The 22,431-nt window shown below is 39.9% G+C and overlaps 1 protein-coding gene across 1 annotated transcript in view; it reads left to right on the top strand.

The window, feature by feature from the left end:
- LOC140231695 (uncharacterized) overlaps positions 1-21,828 on the top strand; it is a 28,640-nt gene extending 6,812 nt beyond the window's left edge. The window contains exons 5-21 of the mRNA XM_072311848.1: positions 94-276; positions 1,090-1,242; positions 2,094-2,201; positions 4,479-4,662; positions 5,175-5,309; positions 6,750-6,794; positions 7,305-7,384; positions 8,008-8,055; positions 9,012-9,131; positions 10,742-10,955; positions 11,296-11,441; positions 12,314-12,553; positions 14,135-14,220; positions 14,969-15,044; positions 15,524-15,642; positions 16,502-16,661; positions 21,620-21,828. Coding sequence (XP_072167949.1) covers positions 94-276; positions 1,090-1,242; positions 2,094-2,201; positions 4,479-4,662; positions 5,175-5,309; positions 6,750-6,794; positions 7,305-7,384; positions 8,008-8,055; positions 9,012-9,131; positions 10,742-10,955; positions 11,296-11,441; positions 12,314-12,553; positions 14,135-14,220; positions 14,969-15,044; positions 15,524-15,642; positions 16,502-16,652 — 2,088 coding nt within the window. The 3' untranslated portion in view covers positions 16,653-16,661; positions 21,620-21,828. The remainder of the gene's footprint in view (positions 1-93; positions 277-1,089; positions 1,243-2,093; positions 2,202-4,478; positions 4,663-5,174; positions 5,310-6,749; positions 6,795-7,304; positions 7,385-8,007; positions 8,056-9,011; positions 9,132-10,741; positions 10,956-11,295; positions 11,442-12,313; positions 12,554-14,134; positions 14,221-14,968; positions 15,045-15,523; positions 15,643-16,501; positions 16,662-21,619) is intronic.
- The last annotated feature ends 603 nt before the right edge of the window (positions 21,829-22,431 follow it).

Genomic DNA, 22,431 nt, shown 5'->3' with positions numbered 1-22,431 from the left:
AATTTGGAAATAGCGTTTCAATAATTAAAAGGCTTGAATTGATGCATAAATAATCATGAACTGCATGCTTTTTGGTTCATTGTTATTTTGCAGCCATCATCACTGGACAAAGATGAGAAGGATATGACAGCTAAAGCAAAGGCTGGCCAGAAGAAAATCCCCACACCAGTACAAGAGAAAGATGATGCAGCAAGAGATGAGGTGATGAATCAAATAGCACCTGTCAAGATGATGATCAAGAGTTTAGTCTTTAGAGATCATGGGGTGTTCTCTTGGGTTGGGGGGGGGGGGGAGCAGGGGGAGGGGGAGGCAAAATTGGGGCCCAATTCTCACATTTTCAGCTTCTTAATAACTTGAAAGTAATTTTTCACCAAACTTGGCAGGTAGATCAAATTCCCAGTGCGATAGGATCTTATACTTTCTTCTTTTTTTTTTTCAATGGGCACCATTTCCCCCGAATTCAGGAATTGAAGAAAAAAAAAATCTCTAGAACCAGAATGATGTGTGGGTCCAAGTTTCATCTTCTTTTTGAAAAAGCATGGTAAAAATGTACATTAAACTTGGCAAGAATTTTGCTAGAATCATAGAAATGCATATTTTTACAAATGGGCACCATGATGCTCCTCATGGGGGCCTAGAATCCTCAAATTAGAAAATTTCTATAAAGTTATTTTCTATAAAACCAGAAATATTCTCGAGTAAGTACAATATACATGAGTGACTGTGCTTTCAAGTTTGTTTATATGAGATCCAGGTTTAGCCCCCTTGCGGCCAGGACCAATTTGGGAACCAGATTTTATATTTGATCTTCTTTTTTTTTAAATAAATCAAATTTTCTATAAACTTGGGACTAGATTTTATTGCCTGTATGATAATGGACACCATGCCCTTGTGAAGGTCCCCCAAAGTTCCCCACGTTTTCTGTGTTCTTCTTGGGTAATAGTCTGCACGATTGTGTGGCAGGTGAACGTAAATACTCGGATGAGTGCGAGACCCCCAAGTCTCTTGTTAAACTGTCCAAGTTGATTAATGTGTACGTTTTCAATAGCCCTTTATTTTCTGTGCCTTCTTTCTTGTCATTTCCTGTAGTCCTTCCCAAGAGGCCAGCTGGTACTGGGCAAGATGAAGGGCTACTGCTGGTGGCCAGGGAAGGTCATTCATCACTATGACCGCAGCATTCCGGACTCGCCCCCTCCGCTCTCCAGATGGGTGCAGTGGTATGGGGACAACAAGGTTTCTCTCGTGAGTAATCTGAAATACACCTTGTTAACATTTGTGTTTGTGTGTGTATGTGTGTGACTGATTGTCAAAACAACATGATACTCAAGTACTTCACTGCTCAAGTACCTTATTTACTTATACCAATTGTAATACCACTAACTAATACCAACTGTAAGTGACAAATACTTGTGAAAGTTGTCTGGACTGATTTCTTAAATTGTCTTCCCTTTCAGCGGTCTGTGCTGTATATATGTGTGGAGTGAGACCTATGCTTACATTAAATAAGGATATATTAATACTCCATTTGCATATATGTCAATGAGAATCATTACTTTTTGTATTGTAAATGGATTATTTTAACCCATTACAAGACTATACCTGGGTATGCCCGAGCAGGTGTCTATGAGATATGCATGTTAAAGCAATATCAACTACTAAACCATAGGTTAACAATCATCAGTCTCATTTTGCAGGAGTTATGATACAGATTTGTCCCAACTGCAATGTATGAATGAGTGTGGTTCATAATTGTATTATACATTTTTTTTTTCTGGGGTATATTTACATTTTTCATTTCAATCCTGATTTACAGTATGAGACCAAATGATCTCTCTTTGTTGTAACTTGACATATGTCTTCTGTGTATTAAACAAAGTGCAGATGCTTCATAATTGCCTTGTAAAAAAAAAAAGCATTAGCCCTTAGAGCATTTTCATCTAAGCAGGAGGTCTAATTTTTAGGAGATATCATGATATCACATGATTTGAGGAAAGTTGTCAAATGACATGTCTATCTGCAGACATTTTTGTTTTTAATTTGTTGAGGTTCAGATTAAGGTTTGGCCTCATTTTCATCATTCTCTTTCTATTCAGCTGAGCCTTGGTCAAATCGTGGACTTTGAAAAGTTTCCCGAGTACTTCAGCAGCTCATCTTTTCAAAAACTCTCTCTGTATCAGAAGGCCTGCTACCAAGCTCTCAATGTAAGTCATTCACCTAACCCCATCTCTGATACCCCAAACCAATAACCCATCAAACCATCACCCCACCATTCCCACTTCTTTCCATTGCATCATATCATAACCCCTATTACATAATCTTATATAACTCATCACCCCCATTCATTCCCTCATCTTACCACCATGCCATCATCGTATTATGTTTCTGCATTACTGAATGACCCCATCAAACCCCCATTACACTCTCCCTCCCTCATCTTTTTTTTCTTCAATGCATCTTCCCATCATGCTTTCATTCCATCACTTTATCACCTCATCAACCTCATCCCATCATCATTTTATCATCCATTATTCCATCACTCTGTCATCCCATTATCTCATCACCCCACTCCCTCACCATCCCATTCCTACCTCAACCTGCCAGCAAGTTACCATTCAATCACCCACATCCTATCAGACCATTACCTAGCCTTTTGTCAAGGCCCTCTCAGCCGGGCGCGCCAGCGCGAGGGCCTTTTGAGATCTGCTTCACACATTATTTTTCATGACACGTGAACCCTTCTGAATACTCATTTTAATGGCTTCCGGTCAACCAATGGAATGGGGCGCTCCCCGCATCCTCAGCCTTGGTGTTGTCATGCCTGTTCGCATGCATCACTGACCAACCAAGGAGGTCTGCCACGGAACTCTACACACTGTTTGTGTGGAGTTCTGTGACATCTGCGGCAGCGGTGTGCATTCGCTCTATTCAAATCGGGTTTGAGCAGACAGACACGCCGATTGGTTGACTTTTGCTCCCGAAATCAGGGAGCAAAAGACGGTAATTCAAAGGGCTAACAAAAGGATGCGAAGCAGATTTCAAAAGGCCCGGCCTCGCGCAACCCCACTCAGCTGGGCTCTCTTCACCATACAGCGAGAGGGCCTTGACAAAAGGCTAACCATTACCCCACCCCCCCCCCCCACCCTCTCAGAACATGATGTGTATGTTTGACCCATTGCTATTGAAACTAGGTCTACCAAGTATCAAATCAATAGATATCATGTCTCATAAGCAATGAGTTGAGACAGTCTTAAGAAATGATGTATCTTGGCAGCTCAAAATGAATATTCCTTCTAGATATTGAAAAAAAAAAAAACTCAATTCATTGAATTAAATGTGTCATAATGTAATGTAACGGGTGGTGTTACATTTGGAATGTTATTACGAAGCAGAAATGAAGGAGCTTAGGTACAGTTTTGGTACATTTCATTGATGCAAAGTGTTTATTCACAATCGTTTGGAAATATCATGATGAAGTTCAATGACAAGTTAAATGACGAGTATGTACATCAGAGTAAAATATAGAAGTATCAAGATGCAGGAGAGAGAGCAATATCAAGTAGAGGTTGACTCTCTGATGTCGAAATCATGCTCTCCCTTGGGGGCTTGGAAAGAACACCAAACTTGGATATGTTCAATGGGTGATGGATGAGAATTTTGGTAAGACAACCAATCAAAAAGGGATAACTAAAAAGAGTGACCAAAGGGGTTGTCCTAAGGGGTGATGTTTGACCAATTAAAGGAGGGGGATTCTTTTGTGGAGGAGGAAGTATTATAAGATAAGGGGCAGACAAAGAGTCTGGTGGTTCACAAGGTGTGTGTATATAATCTTTGGGTAATTAAACCAGGGACAAAGAAGGGTTGTTACGAGGGTGATTAAATGACTCCTTGATGTAAACATCAAACAAGGGTACTTAACGACAGGAAATTAATAGTAAATAATCTTGGTGTTATATTCTGAGGTGAGTATACAAAAGCAAGGGAATTTAAGTTGAGTTGATAATGAACAGGAAGTTATCCCCAAAATATCCTAAATATACATTACAATAATATCATTCTGCAGTCATAGTGTAGCATTACTGAATATTATCAAATATTTAGTCATAGGGTAGTAAGAAAACATAGAACAGATGTTCAGCAACCTGCCCCCCCCCCCCAAAAAAAAAAAAAAAACAGAAACAAAGAGAGGGGAACTTTCACCCTAGAAAGACTGGGCTAATTTGATGCCTCGCAGGATGGGGGGAGGGGGGGGGGGATCTTGGCCGTTGAACCCATGATCGCAAGGAAAATGGGCACGTGCGTCTTTTTAGGGTTAAGGATATCATCCCCATTATCCCATTATATTTCAAAGCAGAGGATGCTAATTGTTTGTGAATTGAACATGAGCTTCTTCAATGCCAGCTTTCATCTAGCTGCCACAGTAATTTTGTGTAATTTAATGTAGAGGGCCTCTTCTTTTGCTCTCCTTTTTGTCTGCAAAGGTTGCGGCGGAGAGATCTGGCAAGGAGTTCCGCAATGCCAAGCCTGACGACCTCCCAGGCGGGGCAGGAGCTAAGGAGAAGCAGGAGAAGAAGACCAAGATGCTGCTACGGTTCCAGGAGATGAAGAATTGGGCCTTTGGGGGATTCCCCTCAGGGGGAAGTACCAGCATCAGACCCTCTGCAGGTGATGTGGGCATGTATTGTGTGGACTATATCATGTAGTGTGACTCCATTCCTAATCCTTGCCAGTGATGCTATAGTGGTATCCTGCATGGCGTTGTAATAAAAGGTGCAGCCAAGTTTAAGCTTGAAAGGTGAGACTCAAGTCTCATATCACACAGTCTGAGAGAACTATAAAAACAGGTTCTACAAATCAATTATATGTTACAAATGTCTCTAAGATTTCTTGAAACGTACGTTATGTCTGTGTAATCTTTAGATACTGAGTAGAAGTATACATTTAAACTCATTACTATGTAACCAACATCAGAAAAGTAGTTAACACTGAAGACAGGCAGAGGACACAGAAAAGCATTCATGGCCATTGTTATGCAGGAGATTTTCTCTCAATCATAGTATGTAGTTGAATGATGGATTATGCCATACTGTAGAAAAGGTGTTTAAGAGTTAAATTCTGACTGTCATTTCAAACAGGAGATTTGGAGTTTAATGTTCATATTCTTTGATCTCCTGCAGAGGAAAAACGACCACCGCCCCCGCCTCCAGAGAGCCCCGCCCCATCCAGCCCAGTGGGAGAGAAAAATGGTACCACACCCTCCAAGAATAGCAGCAGAAAACAAACTGAAAAAGAAGTTTTCCTTGATGTCAGAGGTTAGACTGTCAAGCGTGTAATCTTGAAATGAGCTTGAAACTCCTTGATTTGATTTGTTTACATGAAGCAAACTCTTGAATCAGAAGATGGTGGCCAGTAGATTGCTAGAGTGCAGATATGGAAGCAGAAATCTCTTCTAACATTTGAATCATTGTTAAGCCTGCTTGTCTATGTAAGTTTAAGAATGGTAGGAGAAATTTTGAATATGATCTTAAGTTTGTACTAGTGCACATTTATGTTTTTTGCACAGTTGCTTAGAAAAGAAACAATCTATGAAATGACTATTATGGCTACAGGTTAAACATTACATTGTTTCTGTCAAGATCTTTCTAAAGAGATAGTAGCTTCAGTTACTTTAATTTTTCAGAACTTTAAAGATGATTCACTTTATTGTTAAAAGTTTTCAAATGGCTGAAGTGTGAATATCATGGATGGTCATTCATATGAAAAAAAAAAATGATAACATATTCCATTATTGTCAGGGAAGTCTTGTTGCACAAATTTGACTGAAAGATACTTCTGGGCAGAATCCGCCCCTCTCCGGTTTTAACCCTAACTAGGCCGGGCTATTTAGGTAGATCATAGAGCCGGGGGGGGGGGCCTCCCAGGCCCCCCCTCCAGATCTCGGCCGTTGACCGCGCGATCGCGACGAAAATTGGCACACACATTGCCTATGATGTAATCTAAAGTACTACGAGGTTAGATTTTTGAAAAATTGTCATTTATGCTAAATTATGCTAATTTATGTATAATGATGCATGAAATCAGACAATTTGGTATAAATCACTAAATAAAGCCTGAAATGGGCACATTTTTTTGTGTAAATATTCTTTTTAGTGTCCTAAGGAAATATTAGAGAAAAAAAATTGAGCCATCCAAAAAAATTTCTTAAGTATTTTATTGTTTTTTGAATTTCTTATGTATTTCTTTGTTTTTTCGACTTTATGTTTTTCATTGTTTTTTCGATGAAACTTGTCCGCGACATTGTTCCGAACGAGAAAATGTGTTATCAGTTGATTTTAATCAATAAAACCCCAAAATAATCATGCTTTTATGAAATTTGACTGTAAGCACAGTTTCCATTGAAATTGTACACGAATTCACGTTTTTGAGCAATTTTTGGTCTGACATGCATGTACATATTTATGCGTAACTTCGGAACCGCGCGCCCGGGCATCGCAAATTTGGTGTCAAAAGATGCGGGAGACTCGACAGAAAAAAGTCATGAAACGTCGCGGTGATAGCTTTTCAAGTTAGCGATACATCGCGCGGAACGTCGAGGGGGGGGGGCCACGGAGGCCCCCCCCCCGGCCTAGTTAGGGTTAACATAGCCAAAAAAAGCCTGGCCTGATTAGGGTTAAAGTGATGTTTGGCATATGTATAACAATATGCACATCACAAATATCTCCTGAAAACATGTTTATTTCTTTTATTTTCAGAAGAAAGAATGAAGGAATTGCGGGATAGAAAGAGGGCAATAGAAGGTATGTAATATTAGGATCATTCAGACTATTTTTACTATTCCAAAAAATTTCACAGAAGTGTCAGAAAGATATGGAAACCAGGTGACAGGCTGAAATTCTAATATATATATATATATATATATATATATATATATATATATATATATATATATATATATATATGTATATATATATATATATACAATTATATATTATATATAAATCCCCTAATTTAAATTTTTCTGTTTACCATGTTTAATGTGAAACTGGCACAAAACTTTTTTGAACAATTGGAATTACTCATATTGTCTTTCTTTAGATTGCTCATCTCATTTAGCACTTCATAATTCATTATTTTTATTTATTTGATCGTTAAACTTAAATATACTTTGTATGATGTAATTACTCTAAAAGTATTATTTAAAGAAAAAAAAAACAGGTATTTCAGTGAAAATGCTTGACTGTTTAAATATTTTTTTTGAAAGCTTTGAGTTTTTCCAAATAACCCTTCTAGCTTTTCAAATTTTTCAGAGATCTGTATTGGGTGTGGAAGTCTGTCGCTATCAACCAAGCATCCACTCTTTGATGGTGGCCTGTGTGAAGTCTGCAGGGTGCGTAAACTCTCTTCAACCTGGCACTCTTCATGAATGCAGCATAAAAGGAGCTGCATGAGCTGTAAAAATAACGTCCAAAGATTCTCAGATGCTCATTGGTTCTCTTTGTGATCTTCCAGAATGTCTGTTCTCTGACACAACACTGCAGAAATCTTTTCATGATCACTGGAAAATTAAGGCCACCTTCTCTTCAGTATGTATGGTCTATCTGAATTCCAGTACAAGTCAAACACACTGCAGTTTATTCACAACAGCCTAAACTACAGAAATGTCATTGTCGTTGGACCTTTGTTACGAATTAGACACTTGGAAAGTGGATATATCCCAGTGATTTTTTTTTTGTCTTATTCGTCAAACTCTTATATTCCTGCTGTTTTTCTGATTCTCTCATTGTTAATGATTTGCAGCATGTGGCCGGGTGATCATAGATTACACTTCATTGTCAACAGAATTTACCTGTTAAATAACTTCTACAGAATATTATCTGTCAATGTAAGTATTCAATATTGATTCTTTATGGCTGGCACTAATTGGACCGCATGCATAGAAGTTCATGTAGACTACAGTTTAAGGTGATTCTTACACAATTTCACAGATGTGTACATGTATCCTTTCCCCAGATCGAGTACCTTGAAGTGGCATACCTCTATGATTGTGAAGGGTATCAGGTAAGCTAGAAATTTTTTTTTTCTTTTGCTTTTGTCTTATGTCAACAGATATGAAAATCAGTTAACCCAGTAATGGTATACATGTGTGTCCAGGCCACCTGAGCAGCCTTACAAATTAACCCTTTGAGGATGGTTTGATTTTGCTACAACACGCTTTTCCAGTAGACGCTTGCCCGAGTATACTAGGGACTTGTCCTCATCAGGTTAAAGGAAAGTTCACCTTCATAGACATGTGGGTTGAGTGAATGCAGCAATATTAGTAGAACTCATCAGTGAAAGTTTGAGGAAAATTGGACAATCCATTCAAAAGTTATGAATTTTTGATGTTTCTGCTCAGTCACGGCTGGATGAAAAGACTACTATAGCTTGTGATGTCACATGTGTACAACGTTATAAAGAAAGAATAAAGAAAATTCAACATATTTCCATTTTTCTCGCATAACAAAAGGACACTCGGTTTCTCTCTTTCAGAAGGCAGGGGAAATAATATTACCCTTAACATACGTCAGTACCATGTCGAAGAAATTTGAACTTTATTCAAAAAGTAAAGTTTTGTGAAATTCTCTTTTTATTTTCCTTATATCGTTGTACGCATGTGACATCATACACTGTAGTAGTCTTCTTATCCAGCAGTGACTGCACAGATACTTTAAAGATTCATAACTTTTGAAAGGATTTCCTCAAACTTTCACTGATGTGTTCTACTAATATTGCTGCATTTTCTCAATCCTTATGTATATGAAGGTGAACTTGTCCTTTAAGAGATTAAAATTGAAATACAGTGAGTGTACTTTGAGTGGTATTTCTTTGAGCTTAATTTTCTATATGAAACTTATTCCTTGATGTCTGCCTAGACAAGTAAACATGAAACCATTTGGTATATATTGCATATATTAATTTATGCTTCATTAGAAATTGAGATTAGCTACAGAGTGGTGCATGTTCCCATCTCTCAGGCCCACTGCTGCATTTGTGCTGAGGGCAAGCAGATCACCCTGTGTGGCAACCTTGGTTGCTACCATTCTTACTGCACTGACTGCATGAACTTCCTTGTTGGACCACTGGAATCAAGGAGGGTGAGAAGCACACACCATGAATCAATCTTTCCCCCTTTCCTTTTTATTCCTCTCTTAATTCTCATACCAGACTTTAGAGGTCAAAGTTTGATATTAGAATTGGTTATTGGCTTGGTGTCATGCTCAAGAACAAAACCAACAACAAAAAGCCAGTGATAAATACATCATGGTTTATACCAGACAACTATGGTCCTGAGATGTCTTTCTGCAAGACATTTTTCCATTTGTTTATCCTATTGCTTTTTATTGAACTGTCCATTTTGTTCCTGTTTTATTTTCTAGTGTTTATATAGAGGAGGTATTATCCTCTAAGGGTGCGTTGATCAACTCTTTTTCTCGGCAGAAACAGGTTTTCCAAAAGGCTTTCAGGGAATTTTTACGAGATGATAAATGCAAAGCTGTTTTTCAAAGCCATTTCAGAAAGCCTTTTCGAAAGCTGCAAATTTGTGCTTTCCCAAACAAGTTTCCTAAACAGGTTTTCAGAAACCTGTTTCTAGAAGCCTTTTGAAGCGAGATAAATGCAAAGCTGTTTTGAAACGGCTTTGTACTGCAGTTACGAACCATGCATGCCTTATATGACCTCTTCTCCTTGGGTCAAATTGCACAATGTAGCTGTGCAGTGACAGGCCAGTTATGGTGTTCGCGATCGAAGAGTTGATAAAGGCAACTATTTTGGAAGCCGTTTCTAAAGGGTTTTGGAAACGGCTTTCGAAAGGGCTTTGGAAACGGCTTTTGAATGCTGTTTAAACAGGGGAAAGATGATAAACACAGCCTTTGACCAATGGTTGAGGTTACATTGTATGTATGTCATGCTTTATCCACATACCTCTGTCATTCATGGTGTTGTCATAAGTGCAATAGGTACATTTTAAAACACTTTGTACACCTACATGTATATGATTAGAGGTGCATTGTATTTTCATTTTACATGACAAACTAATTGTCTATTCCCCAACCTCCACCCCCTCTAAAACTAGAAGAGCCCTCGTAGAGCGCAGACCTCCACCAAGCTGCTCGTTTCCACCCATTATATACACGCATGCTGAATATTGCACAATTTCCCAATATAGAGACCTTATTTTTACGCCATCAGCTTCCATCTACATGGCCCCTTGCTTGAGCAGAGCATGTGCTTAGAGTGTGCGTGCAAACCTCAAATATGTGCAGCTTGAACTCCCAAGTTCATTTGCCCTCTTTGCCAAAAGATTTTTAAAAGAAATCCTTCAAAATCCATAAGAATTCTTGCATCACTACCAAAATTTAATCATCTGTTCCTCGCATCATTATCAACTTTTCCTGCAAGTTTCATTTAAATCTGTGCACAACTTTTTGAGTTGTTTTGCAAACAGACTAACAAACAAACAAATTTAAACTAATGCACGCGGATGAAAACATAACCACCTTCCTTGGCGGAGGTAACAATGGAAAATTGGCCAATTAATGTCAGTAGCAGACGCCAGATTATGAATGTTTATTCCTTCCTCTTTTTTTTTATCAGAAAGGTCGTAATACATCTTTAACCTCGATAATACATATTTAACCTCCCCCTAAAATTGTCTAGAGCCACCTGCCTCATACCTTCTTCCTTCATTTTGATCAACTCAATTTAGGTATCACAACAAGACCCCTGGTCCTGCTACCTGTGTTCATCCATAGATCGCCATGGTTACCTGAAGAGACGGGCTGACTGGCAGGACAGGCTGGTAGAGTTCTTCAACCAGGACCAGTTCATGGAGTTCCCGCCCCTCCGTGTGTATAAGCCACACCTACCTGCAGAGAGACGGCCAATCAGAGTGCTCTCACTGTTTGATGGCATTGGCACAGGTGAGCCACCGCTGATGATGTAACATGCCCTAACATCAAAGGTATCAGAGTATTGAGTGTGTGTGTGTGTGTGTGTGTGTGTGTATCACACCTTCTTGTGAGATTTTGTGCATGGCTCTGTGCTCATAAGTATCGAACCATGAAATGATGGCTCCATACAGTCAAAACAAAGGTCCCATTTGTGATCTTCAATATTACTGTCTCCTGTTGCACTTATGACACGATCAGGCTGGAATTACACATCTTCTCCATCACCCAGGACTCATCTCTCTTTGTACTAATACCTCAATCCAACATTTACATGGCAAGGTGTAGATCTTTTTTAAAACTTTTCTTCCAGGAATGCTCGTGCTGAGAGACCTTGGGTTCGACGTCGACTGCTACATGGCGTCGGAGATCAGCGATGAGGCCATCATGGTGGCCGCTGTTCGTCTGCAGGGGGAAATCAAGCAGATCGGCGATGTCCAGAAGATCACCACGAAGGAGGTCAGTAATTGTTGTGTCTTATATTTGAATATTATTCGGCTGTTAAGAATTTGGAGCATTCTGTGCTAATTCTGTCATTTTCTGGGAGTATAACTGCAAAATATGATCAGAACACAGAAAGTACTGTTTGAATTGTAATAAACTGCATTCTGTCTCTGTCATGACAAACACAATATTCATGTTGTGACTACCAGTAGGAACCTATATGAGCCTCGTGAAGTTGCCATGAGTTATCAATGTTGAAAAATTTTCAAATACTTTGTAGAGGGAAGGTAAAATTAACTGTTTTCTCAATGGTTAGCCCATTGAAATTGAAAATAGCGTGTGATCTTATGGGTGAACAAGGAATATCCCCCCCGAATGCATGAAATATTCCCAGTAGAGAGTGATTTTAAGAATTAATTGTCCATATTTTACTCATGACAGCTCCATGTCACATTTTGTAGAAAGTGCATTGTGTCAGTTACTGAATATATCTTTATTTTAAAAAAATACAAGTATATTGAGTGTACTTACCACTCTCCTTTGTACATACAATTTTGACATCAGTTTTGTGTATATTGAAATACAATACTGAACATACCCCTGTATGTATGTTATATTGCAATAAAATGGTCAAAAAAGAAATAATGATAATAATAATAATAATAATAATAATAATAATAATAATAATAATAATAATAATAATAATAATAATAATAATAATAATAATAATAATGATAAAAATAATAAAAACGATAACGATAATAATAATTTTTATTATTATTATTATTATTATTGTAACAATAATGAATGATAAATGATTTATATTCAGTACATCAATTCATTTTGTTCTCAACATATGATGAACTTTCCCAATTCCAATCCTAAAGCTGGCTTCATGGGGACCTTTTGACCTCCTGATTGGAGGAAGTCCTTGCAATGACCTCTCAGTGGTCAACCCTGCCCGTAAGGGCCTGGAGGGGGGCACTGGTCTCCTCTTCTTTGAGTTTTACCGCATCCTCAAGGCCCTGGAGCCATGCCCTGATGACCCCCGACCTTTCTTTTGGCTCTTTGAGAATGTGGTGCACATGGGTCGTAAGGACAAGCAGACCATCTGTCGATTCCTGGAGGTGAGGTTGGCAGGCTTTGACCCCACTGTCATTACAGACACTGTTTACAGGGGGAGAGGGTGATAAGGGGGTTGGGGTTTCGGCTGATCATCTGGGCTCCACATAGAATGTCGCTGCATAATGATAAGTAAGAATGCTGTTTTCGCAATAGTTTCAAAATGGTATCAAAATATCAAGTTTGAGATGGCTTACCTAATCAGTTATCTTTTTTTTGTTGTTGTTGTTCCAGAGCCTTCTGTTGTTTACAGCAGTGACAGATAAACAATATAATTATTACCTCCGCCAAGGGAGGAGGTTATGTTTTCGTTACCGTTGGTTTGTTTGTTAGTTTGTTTGTTTGTCCGTGTGCAAAATAACTCAAAAAGTTGTGCACGGATTTGAATGAAACTTGCAGGAAAGTATGAGAATTACACAAGGAACAAACGATTAAATTCTGGGGGAATTTATGAAGGATTTTTGACATTTTGGCAGGTAGGGTCAATGAACTTGGGAGTTCAGGCTGCGCATATTTGAGGTTTGCATGCGCGCACTAAAGTGCCTGCTCTAGTTTCTGCTAGGGCGAGGCGCGCCGTGCAGGGGAGGGTTCATGACGTAACAAAGGCTTCTATTGGGAAATCGGGCGACTTTCAGCACACAATGCCATTAGTACGTATGGGTGGAAATCACTGATACCTCTATGGAAGAACAAGATCAGTGGTGGAAATGAGCTGCATGCTTGGCGGAGATCTGCGCTCTCAGAGTGCTTTTCTAGTTATGTATACATCATTTATTATGCGCAATTATGGTTGAAAGTGACATTTACTATTGCCCATGTTACAGGTATGCACAGTTCTTGTTTTTTGTGAGCCAACTTTCTTTGTAATGAAGAACTTTTTTACCTGTTTGAAAATAATGATTTGCCTAAGACAGTTAAAAAAAGAGGAAAAAGTTGAAAATGCTCTTAGCTTTTTGTGAGATAAATAGAAACCACTTTTATGACATATCAAAGAGCATACAATTCTAAGAGGAATTAAAAATTTATTTGATTAGAATCGCTTTTAAAATGGCTGAGATATCCAAAAACAAAGCAAAACAAAGTGGTCCTAATAAAAGGTGGGATGGGTCCCACCTTTTTTTAGGACCTCTTTGTTTTTGGATATCTCGGCCATTTGAAAACCAATTTTCATCAGATAAACTTTGAATTCCTCTTAGAATTGTATGCTCTTTCATTGATATTTCATAGAATTAGTTTCTAATTATCTTTCAAAAAGTTAAAACCTGAATAACCATCTCAACCAAAACTATACCATCCCTTTGAAACGTGATTAGAAGTAATGTTGATTTGTGCTATCCCAAATTCAACTTACTTGATAAAAATCAATATTACTGTGAAATAGATTTAAAAAAATGACCTGTAAAAAAACAAATAGTGGTGAAATGTAAAAAAACAAACAAACACACAAACAAAGATTTTGTTCTTACCAATGTGTATTGCATAGGCAGTGTGTATTCCTAAATGCTGTTGGTTGTTTTGGAGTAGACCTGTATGCATGGACCCACAAGTGTTGACTTACTACCTTATTGCTTTCATCTTGCCTCTAGTGTCATCCGGTGATGATTGATGCCCGCCATGTCTCCCCCTCACACAGAGCTCGCTACTACTGGGGAAATTTTCCAGGAATGCATCGGTAAAACCATCACAAATTTTATTGACTTGTACAGTTATCAGTTCCTCCCCCCTCAAATTGAAGTACAATACAATGCACTGTTTTGGTAGTGCAGGTGACTTGGTAGAATCTTGAATGGATCATGAAAAACTCAAAGCGTGCATATTATTTTTTGATGGCAAGAATTCACTATCAATAATTATTATTACCCACTTACTTTGTAGCTCACCTAAGCTAAGAGCTCAAGTGAACTTTTGCGATCATCGTCTTGCTTTTGGCGCGCATTATGCATTAACTTTTTACTATTCAGCTTCTTTAGAATCCCCATTCATGTCAAATGTTCACCAAACTAGACAGGTAGTATCCCTAGGGTAATAGGCTCTAAGTTTCTTCAAATGGGCACCCCGAGCCCTAAAAGGCCTAACAGTAAAAACAAAACAAAACAAAAGCTCCCAGCTATAGCTAACAGGAAGTGATATCACTAAGTTAGTACTATGAGAACCAAATTTGGATGTATATACCACACAGGTGTCTCTGTGATAGCTCCTTGGAATCTTTGTAGGTTCAATGTGTAAATGTCGGCATTTTTGTGATTATGAACTATTTCACTTTGTTTCTGTCTATTCTTTTCTTTTTTTTTGGGGGGGGGAGGGGGAGGGAGGGTTAGTGTTGATAGTGTGAAGGGTTGAATGGCTGCATGGTGTAAATCTCTTAATGGGCCTGTCTGAGATGATATGTACAATATGTTGTATGTCTCTCTTCATTACAGACCCTATGTGGCGGCTGCGGGGAATCCCCTCATCCTTCAAGAGTGCCTTGAACCCCACTGTGACAGACAGGCTCAGGTATAGCAGTGACTGAGAGTTCAATCTGTATTGTCTATACTACATGTACTACCAGGAAGAGATAAACTTAATATCAAACTGCTGTACTCTTATTGAATATTTGAATATATGAACTAGGCTTGATTGATTCCTGCTGCTTAATGCTTTCTTGTGGCTGCATGGATTACAGGGTTGATCAAAATGTCTGTCAATGCAATCTCACTGTGAATTGTATCAGTTAATTGTATGACGAGAGTGTGAAAATATTTTTACAGAAAATCATCAAATTCTTTCATGTGATAGTTTTTAAAAGAAATGAAAGTTAATGCAGTAGATTTAATGAAAAGTGCACGTAGCATGATATGACCCTGTAACACTTGTCTGTTATTCTGTGAGCTATATGGATGGCGAGAGAGAATTTATGTGAAATGTGCTTTCTTGAATTAGATTAGGTAAGGGATAAATAGTTTATGCTGTGATGTTACTTTCTGTGTGAAAAGTTCTCCAAGGTTGCCACCATCACGACGAGATCCAACTCCATCCGGCAGACCAAGGATGCGATCCTACCAGTCATCATGAATGGCAAGGAGGATGGGCTCTGGGCCACAGAGCTTGAGAGGTACAAATAGAGTACCAATTATGATGTCATAATCATTAATTACCATGGAAACTGGTTCTATAAAACCTCACATAACCCAAATATCTGTGAACACAAGCAGTTGCTAATCATGCTCATACCCAGTTCCAACCCCCTGCCCATAGCCTTGTACAAGGGTATTTTGTGTGAAGCTAGCATTAAGCTGTAGCAAAAGACTGTGACATCATCACTTTGGTAGTCGGTACCTTTTGTCTGGTTTCATAAAATGTCTCTAATCAGTTACAAGTATTTGTACTAACTTAAATGCTCTCATCGGGTTAGTCCTCTCAAGCCGGCTACCATAGCAACTGCAATTTTTGGAGCTTACGATGGTTGGAGCCATCTTTGTGAAAGGTCTCTTAATTGGCTTTCACTGAAGTAGCTCTTGATTTTATAAAATTTAACAGAAAATTACTCTGTGCAGGAGTTGCCATCTGAAATAGCTACAGTTGCTTTGTCAACATGGGATCACCAAACCTCTTTTTTCAACATAACTTTCTGGGGAGATGCCCTTCCTTACTATCCCCCCAATATTCTGTCAGTTTCATATAGAGATAACAATCTAATTGAGATCACTGTAACATTTGAACCTCAGAGTGGTGTGTGTATTAGTGAAGAGCATCCACAACTTCTTATTTGAATATGAAAAGCATTGAATTCTCATACTGTAATGAATCTTGGTCTGGCATCATGGTTGAATGTAAACTGCATCATCATCAAAGAGAATGTTCCCAGAACACCAGTTTAGGAAAGATTTCAAGTTCCCTGAGGTATGAATATAGGCAGCATGAATTGAATCACACATGTGCATGCTGCATTTTGTCTTCGGTTGCCTTCCCAGGCTCTTTGGTTTCCCAGATCACTACACCGATATTGGTAACCTAAGTCGCACCAACCGGCAGAAGCTGTTGGGGAAGGCGTGGTGTGTGCCAGTCATCAAACACCTGATGGCACCACTCAAGGACTACTTCTCCTGCAGGCATCAGGAGTGACACCATAGTGTGAGTCCTACTGCATCATTGCACTTGCCCGACCCCACCTCTACCAGACCCCACCTCTACCAGACCCCACCTCTACCAGACCCTACCTCTACCAGACCCCACCTCTACCAGACCCCACCTCTACCAGACCCCACCTCTACCAGACCCCACCTCTACCAGACCCCACCTCTACCAGACCCCACCTCTACCAGACCCCACCTCTACCAGACCCCACCTCTACCAGACCCCACCTCTACCAGATCCCACCTCTACCAGACCCCACCTCTACCAGACCCTACCTCTACCAGACCCTACCTCTACCAGACCCCACCTCTACCAGACCCCACCTCTACCAGACCCTACCTCTACCAGACCCTACCTCTACCAGACCCCACCTCCACCAGACCCCACCTCTACAAGACCCCACCTCCACCAGACCCTACCTCCACCAGACCCCGCCTCCACCAGACCCCATCTCCACCGTACTCCATCTCCACCATACTCCACCTCCATTTACTCAACCTCCACCTGACTCTACTTCTACCTGACCGCACTTCTACCCGATGACCCCGCCTCCACTTGATCCCATCTCTACCTTACTCAACCTCCACCTGACCCTACCTCTACCTGACCCCACCCTTACCTGACCCATCACCTCCTCTGCTCCCACCTCAACCTGACTCACCCTTTACAAGGCCCCACCTCCACTCAAATCAACCTCTACCTGGCTCTCCCTAAGCCTGACTCACCCTCTACCAGACCTTACCTCCTGACTTCACCTCTACCAGACCCCACCTCACCCTTACCCCACCACCAGACTCCATGCACTTCCACCTGACCTATTACCTCAACTGATTCCACCTCCACCTGACTCAACTTGTACAGACCCAATCTCCACCTGACTCACCCTTTATCAGACCCCACCTCCATCTGACTTCACCTCCAACTGGTCCATCACCTCCACTGATCCCACCTCCACCTAACTCAACTTCTACTAGACCCCATCTCCACCTGACTCACTGTTTACCATACCCCACCTCCACCTGACTCACCCTCTACCAGACATAATCTCCACCTGACTCCACCTCCAACTGGTCCATCACCTCCATTGATCCCACCTCCACTTAACTCAACCTCTACCAGCACCCCCACCCCCAATCTCAATGTGACTCACCCTCTACTAGATCCCACCTCCTGACTTCACCTCCACCAGACCCCACCTCCACCTGACTCAACTTCTACCAGACCCCATCTTAACCTGACTCATTCTCTACCAGACCTTATCTCTTGACTTCACCTCCACCAGACTCCACCTTAACCTGATTCACCCTCTACCAGACCTTATCTCTTGACTTCACCTCCACCAGACCCCACCTTAACCTGATTCACCCTCTACCAGACCTTATCTCCTGACTTCACCTCCACCAGACTCCACCTTAACCTGATTCACCCTCTACCAGACCTTATCTCCTGACTTCACCTCCACCAAGACCCCACCTTAACCTGATTCACCCTCTACCAGACCTTATCTCCTGACTTCACCTCCACCAAGACCCCACCTTAACCTGACTCACCCTCTACCAGACCTTATCTCTTGACTTCACCTCCACCAGACTCCACCTTAACCTGATTCACCCTCTACCAGACCTTATCTCTTGACTTCACCTCCACCAGACCCCACCTTAACCTGATTCACCCTCTACCAGACCTTATCTCCTGACTTCACCTCCACCAGACTCCACCTTAACCTGATTCACCCTCTACCAGACCTTATCTCCTGACTTCACCTCCACCAAGACCCCAACTTAACCTGATTCACCCTCTACCAGACCTTATCTCCTGACTTCACCTCCACCAAGACCCCACCTTAACCTGATTCACCCTCTACCAGACCTTATCTCCTGACTTCACCTCCACCAAGACCCCACCTTAACCTGACTCACCCTCTACCAGACCTTATCTCCTGACTTCACCTCCACCAGACCCCACCTCCACCTGACTCAACTTCTACCAGACCCCATCTTAACCTGACTCACCCTCTACCAGACCTTATCTCCTGACTTCACCTCCACCAGACTCCACCTTAACCTGACTCACCATCTACCAGACCTTATCTCCTGACTTCACCTCCACCAGACCCCACCTTAACCTGACTCACCCTCTACCAGACCTTATCTCCTGACTTCACCTCCACCAGACTCCACCTTAACCTGACTCACCCTCTACCAGACCTTATCTCCTGACTTCACCTCCACCAGACCCCACCTTAACCTGATTCACCCTCTTCCAGACCCCACCTCTACTTGGTTCAACCTCTTCCAGACCCCATTTCCACCCAATTCAACCTCCACCTGACCCTCTCTTTACCAGACCCCTCCTCTGCATGACAAATCCCATTCTTGACCTTGTCTTAGCTACATTCTGCCCACACTTGCCTGCTGCCACACTCGATTCTGCCCACATCGTAACCAAAAACAACCACTCTTCACAATGACTCTACCTACACCTTGCCACTGCCGCTCCTTGCCCCATATATTTAACCATTTTACGTAGTGTTTCATGCTTACACTGTTAGTAGAATTGAAGATATTTAGCATTTGCAGGTAGTCTTGAATGAAGGTGCACTGAACCCGGCTTACTTTATGCATACAGGTTTTACAAAGAAGTGTTATGATTTCACATTTTCTGTTTTGTTTTGGTTCAAGCAGTCAGAGTAGCTGCCATTTCTTTGTTCTTTTACTTTGATTTGCGGTAGGCTTTGCTAGATTTTCGAGATACACTGTATTGTTTACGACTGGTTTTCTTTTTGAGTTCCTTAATGCAGGAGATGCAAATTGAAATCTCATATGGATGTTTTCATCAAAGGGTATTTCTTAGAATTTTCTGTTGTTTATGTGCATCATTGCCATCATTTTCCCTACCTTGTGTATATTCTACATGAATACAATCCTCAACTTGACTTCATAGAAGTCACAGGTTGTCTTTACCTGTCACAAAGTGTCAGTCACTATACATGACGAAGCTGAAACATTATTTTACCTCACCGTCCCTCATCTTATGCTGTGTCCGTCCTGATTTCTAAAATTCTAAAAACTGAGATTAAAATGACACCTCTGCTACTGCCCAATGTGATGATGTGTGATTTGATGAAGCTCTCTACCTCTTAATGATGATAGGAGTTTGCTTTTGTGATTGAAATAGAATATGTGAAATTATCTCAAGAAATAGTAAAGAGCTATAACACAGAAGTGTAAAGGAAATCTATCATCGGAAATTTGGCTGTTTTCATGTGAACATAATTATTGATCAGTACTTACCAATAGAGTGTTTTTATTTTATACATAAACATTCCAGTAAGATAACCATACCAATGGTATTTCTTACCCTAAGTTTATTATCTGTATTACCAGAAGTGATCGATGTAGCATACTTAAAACCAGCTGTCAAAAGGATTAGTGCTGATTTGCATTATGGTTGGATTCACAACTCTCGCATGATTTGAACGTTTGCGTATCAGAATTAAATCAAAGAGAATGATTGTGGTAACTTTAGTGATTAGATGCAGCAGAATTGATTTCTGTTCTTAGCTTGAGCAACAAAGCAGTCATTTTATCCGAACTATCTTGATTTCAGATTTAGGTGACAAGATAAGGTAATGGTTCTCAAACTTGGATGCCATCATAGTGTTACTGCTAACAAGTTTTCAAATCTAAATGTATTCAGGTGTAAAAATGGTAATGAATGAATAGGTAGATTAAAAGATAGGACTGGCATATAAAAGAATAGGAATCAAAATAATTTAGCTGATTCTCTAAATTCCCAAAATTAGGATATACATGACACCAATTCTTACCAAATTGCAGAAGTGGATTATGGATTATCATGTGATATACAGATATTGATTTGGGTTTGGGCTGTTCAGATTGAAATTGCTGATATGTTTCAATTTTTGGCATCCTCTTTGCCATTTGCATCTTTTGGTACCTGCTACTAGCAACTACTGTTTATGTAGGAGTCACTGCATGATTGTACAATGGCTATATGTCTCCAAAATACAGTGTACAGTTGTAGGGGTGATTTTGGAAACATGTTTTAACTTAGTCTTGGTTTAGAAAGATCCCTTGCATTTCATGTAGCTACCAATTGAAATGTTGTAGTGTATGTAACGTCTGGAGGGGGGCACTGGAAAGTGTGTGATCGAGAAAGTCATTACAGGGCACATTATGTATCTTTAAAGATGTGCGAAAATAAGAAGGACTTCTATGGAGAGAAATGAGAAAATGACAACATGCATGTTGTTTAAAAACGACTGGGTATACTTGTTACCAAAATCAGTACAAACTTTGCCTGTTGCAGTATTAGTGCTTATGTTTTGACACAGGTCACCAGTATGCTTCTTGTATGATGGCCACTTTATCCCAATTTAAAGGCTGCCTGAATTGTTTTGCTTTTGATTTTTTTTTCGATTTATTTGGTCAGGATTGCAAACGAAGTAAGCCTTTAACTTGAGTGGAGGTTAAATCATTAGCCAACAAAATACTCTTCTGCTAATTACTTGTGAATCTGAAAATACTTCATTTGTTGCACTTTTATGTTGTTTTGACTTAAATTGCATGTTAATCTCTTTTCTGTTTAGTTCTTTATTTTTGCCTGTTATATATCAGAAGTTAGTTTCTTTGTCATTGTTCTTATGTCCTTTAGGCTTCATCCAGGTTATGGTCTAAGTTTCTTTAAATGAGATGACAATGCCTATGTTGTTAAACCCCTTTGACAGGGTTGTTGGTTTATGTTCTGAGTGGCAAAAGCACTGATGATCTGGATGAGGATCTGATGAGGATTATACCGTACTATCAGCAGCACCCCAAGGCTTTCTTTTCTATTTCAAATGTATCCGTCTAGTTTGCTTTAAACTGTGGCAATGTCTGGTACCAGTACTAAACTAAGTATGAGTGGTTTATTTATTTTATTTAAAACTACAGGCATTCCACATCTCAGGTTTTACAGATTTCATATCAGATGAGCTACTGTCACTGTGGGCTTGGTGTATTGGACAGCACCAAACAAAATGCATCGGGAAGTCTGGTTAGATATATTATACGTTGCTTTAAAGTACCTTGCAAACCTTTCAAATTTTGCAGCTGTTTTTATATTGTGATATGTTTTCTAATAAAAAGTATTTATTAGCATACAGTTGTTTGCATCCAGAGTTTTTTGTATTCAGTCTTTGTCACTGATATAAAACAAAAGCCTTGGAGCAAGTGAAGACTAATAACTAATTTGAACTTGTGCATCTGCAACTAGATGATTTATAATTTGGAAAAAAAAAAGTGTATATGAATATCAAGTATGAAAGCACTTAAAAACAATACTTGCATGTTTCACAACTTCACAGACAAAACTTGTGTCTCTATGCTATTTTTTCCTTTAAACATGCACTTTGCAGAAATACTTTGCAGAAATTAAAGAACGATCTCAAACCATCAATGGTAGACAATCCCCCCCCCCCCCCTTTTTTTAATTTTTTTGAGGAGGGGCAATTTTCTCAATGTCAAGTGCCCTTCCCTCAATCAATTCAGACTAAGAGTGTTCAGAGGTATAAGAAAACCAAAAGAATTCCAACATATTGCCTCCAGTAGTCTCCTTCTTGTAGTGTGTTCATCTTGCAAAGTTTTGCCATGTAACTGTGGATTGAGTGAATGCAGGGATATTAGTAGAACACATCAGTAAAGGCTAAGGAAAATCAGACAATTTTTTCACAAGTTGTGAATGTTAAAGTTTTGGTCCTGCCATT

The sequence above is a fragment of the Diadema setosum genome, chromosome 8 (genome assembly GCF_964275005.1).
Source record: "Diadema setosum chromosome 8, eeDiaSeto1, whole genome shotgun sequence".
Classification (NCBI taxonomy): Eukaryota; Metazoa; Echinodermata; class Echinoidea; order Diadematoida; family Diadematidae; genus Diadema; species Diadema setosum.
The sequence above is the reverse complement of the archived record's forward strand: the minus strand, read 5'-3'. Positions and strand labels throughout refer to the sequence as shown.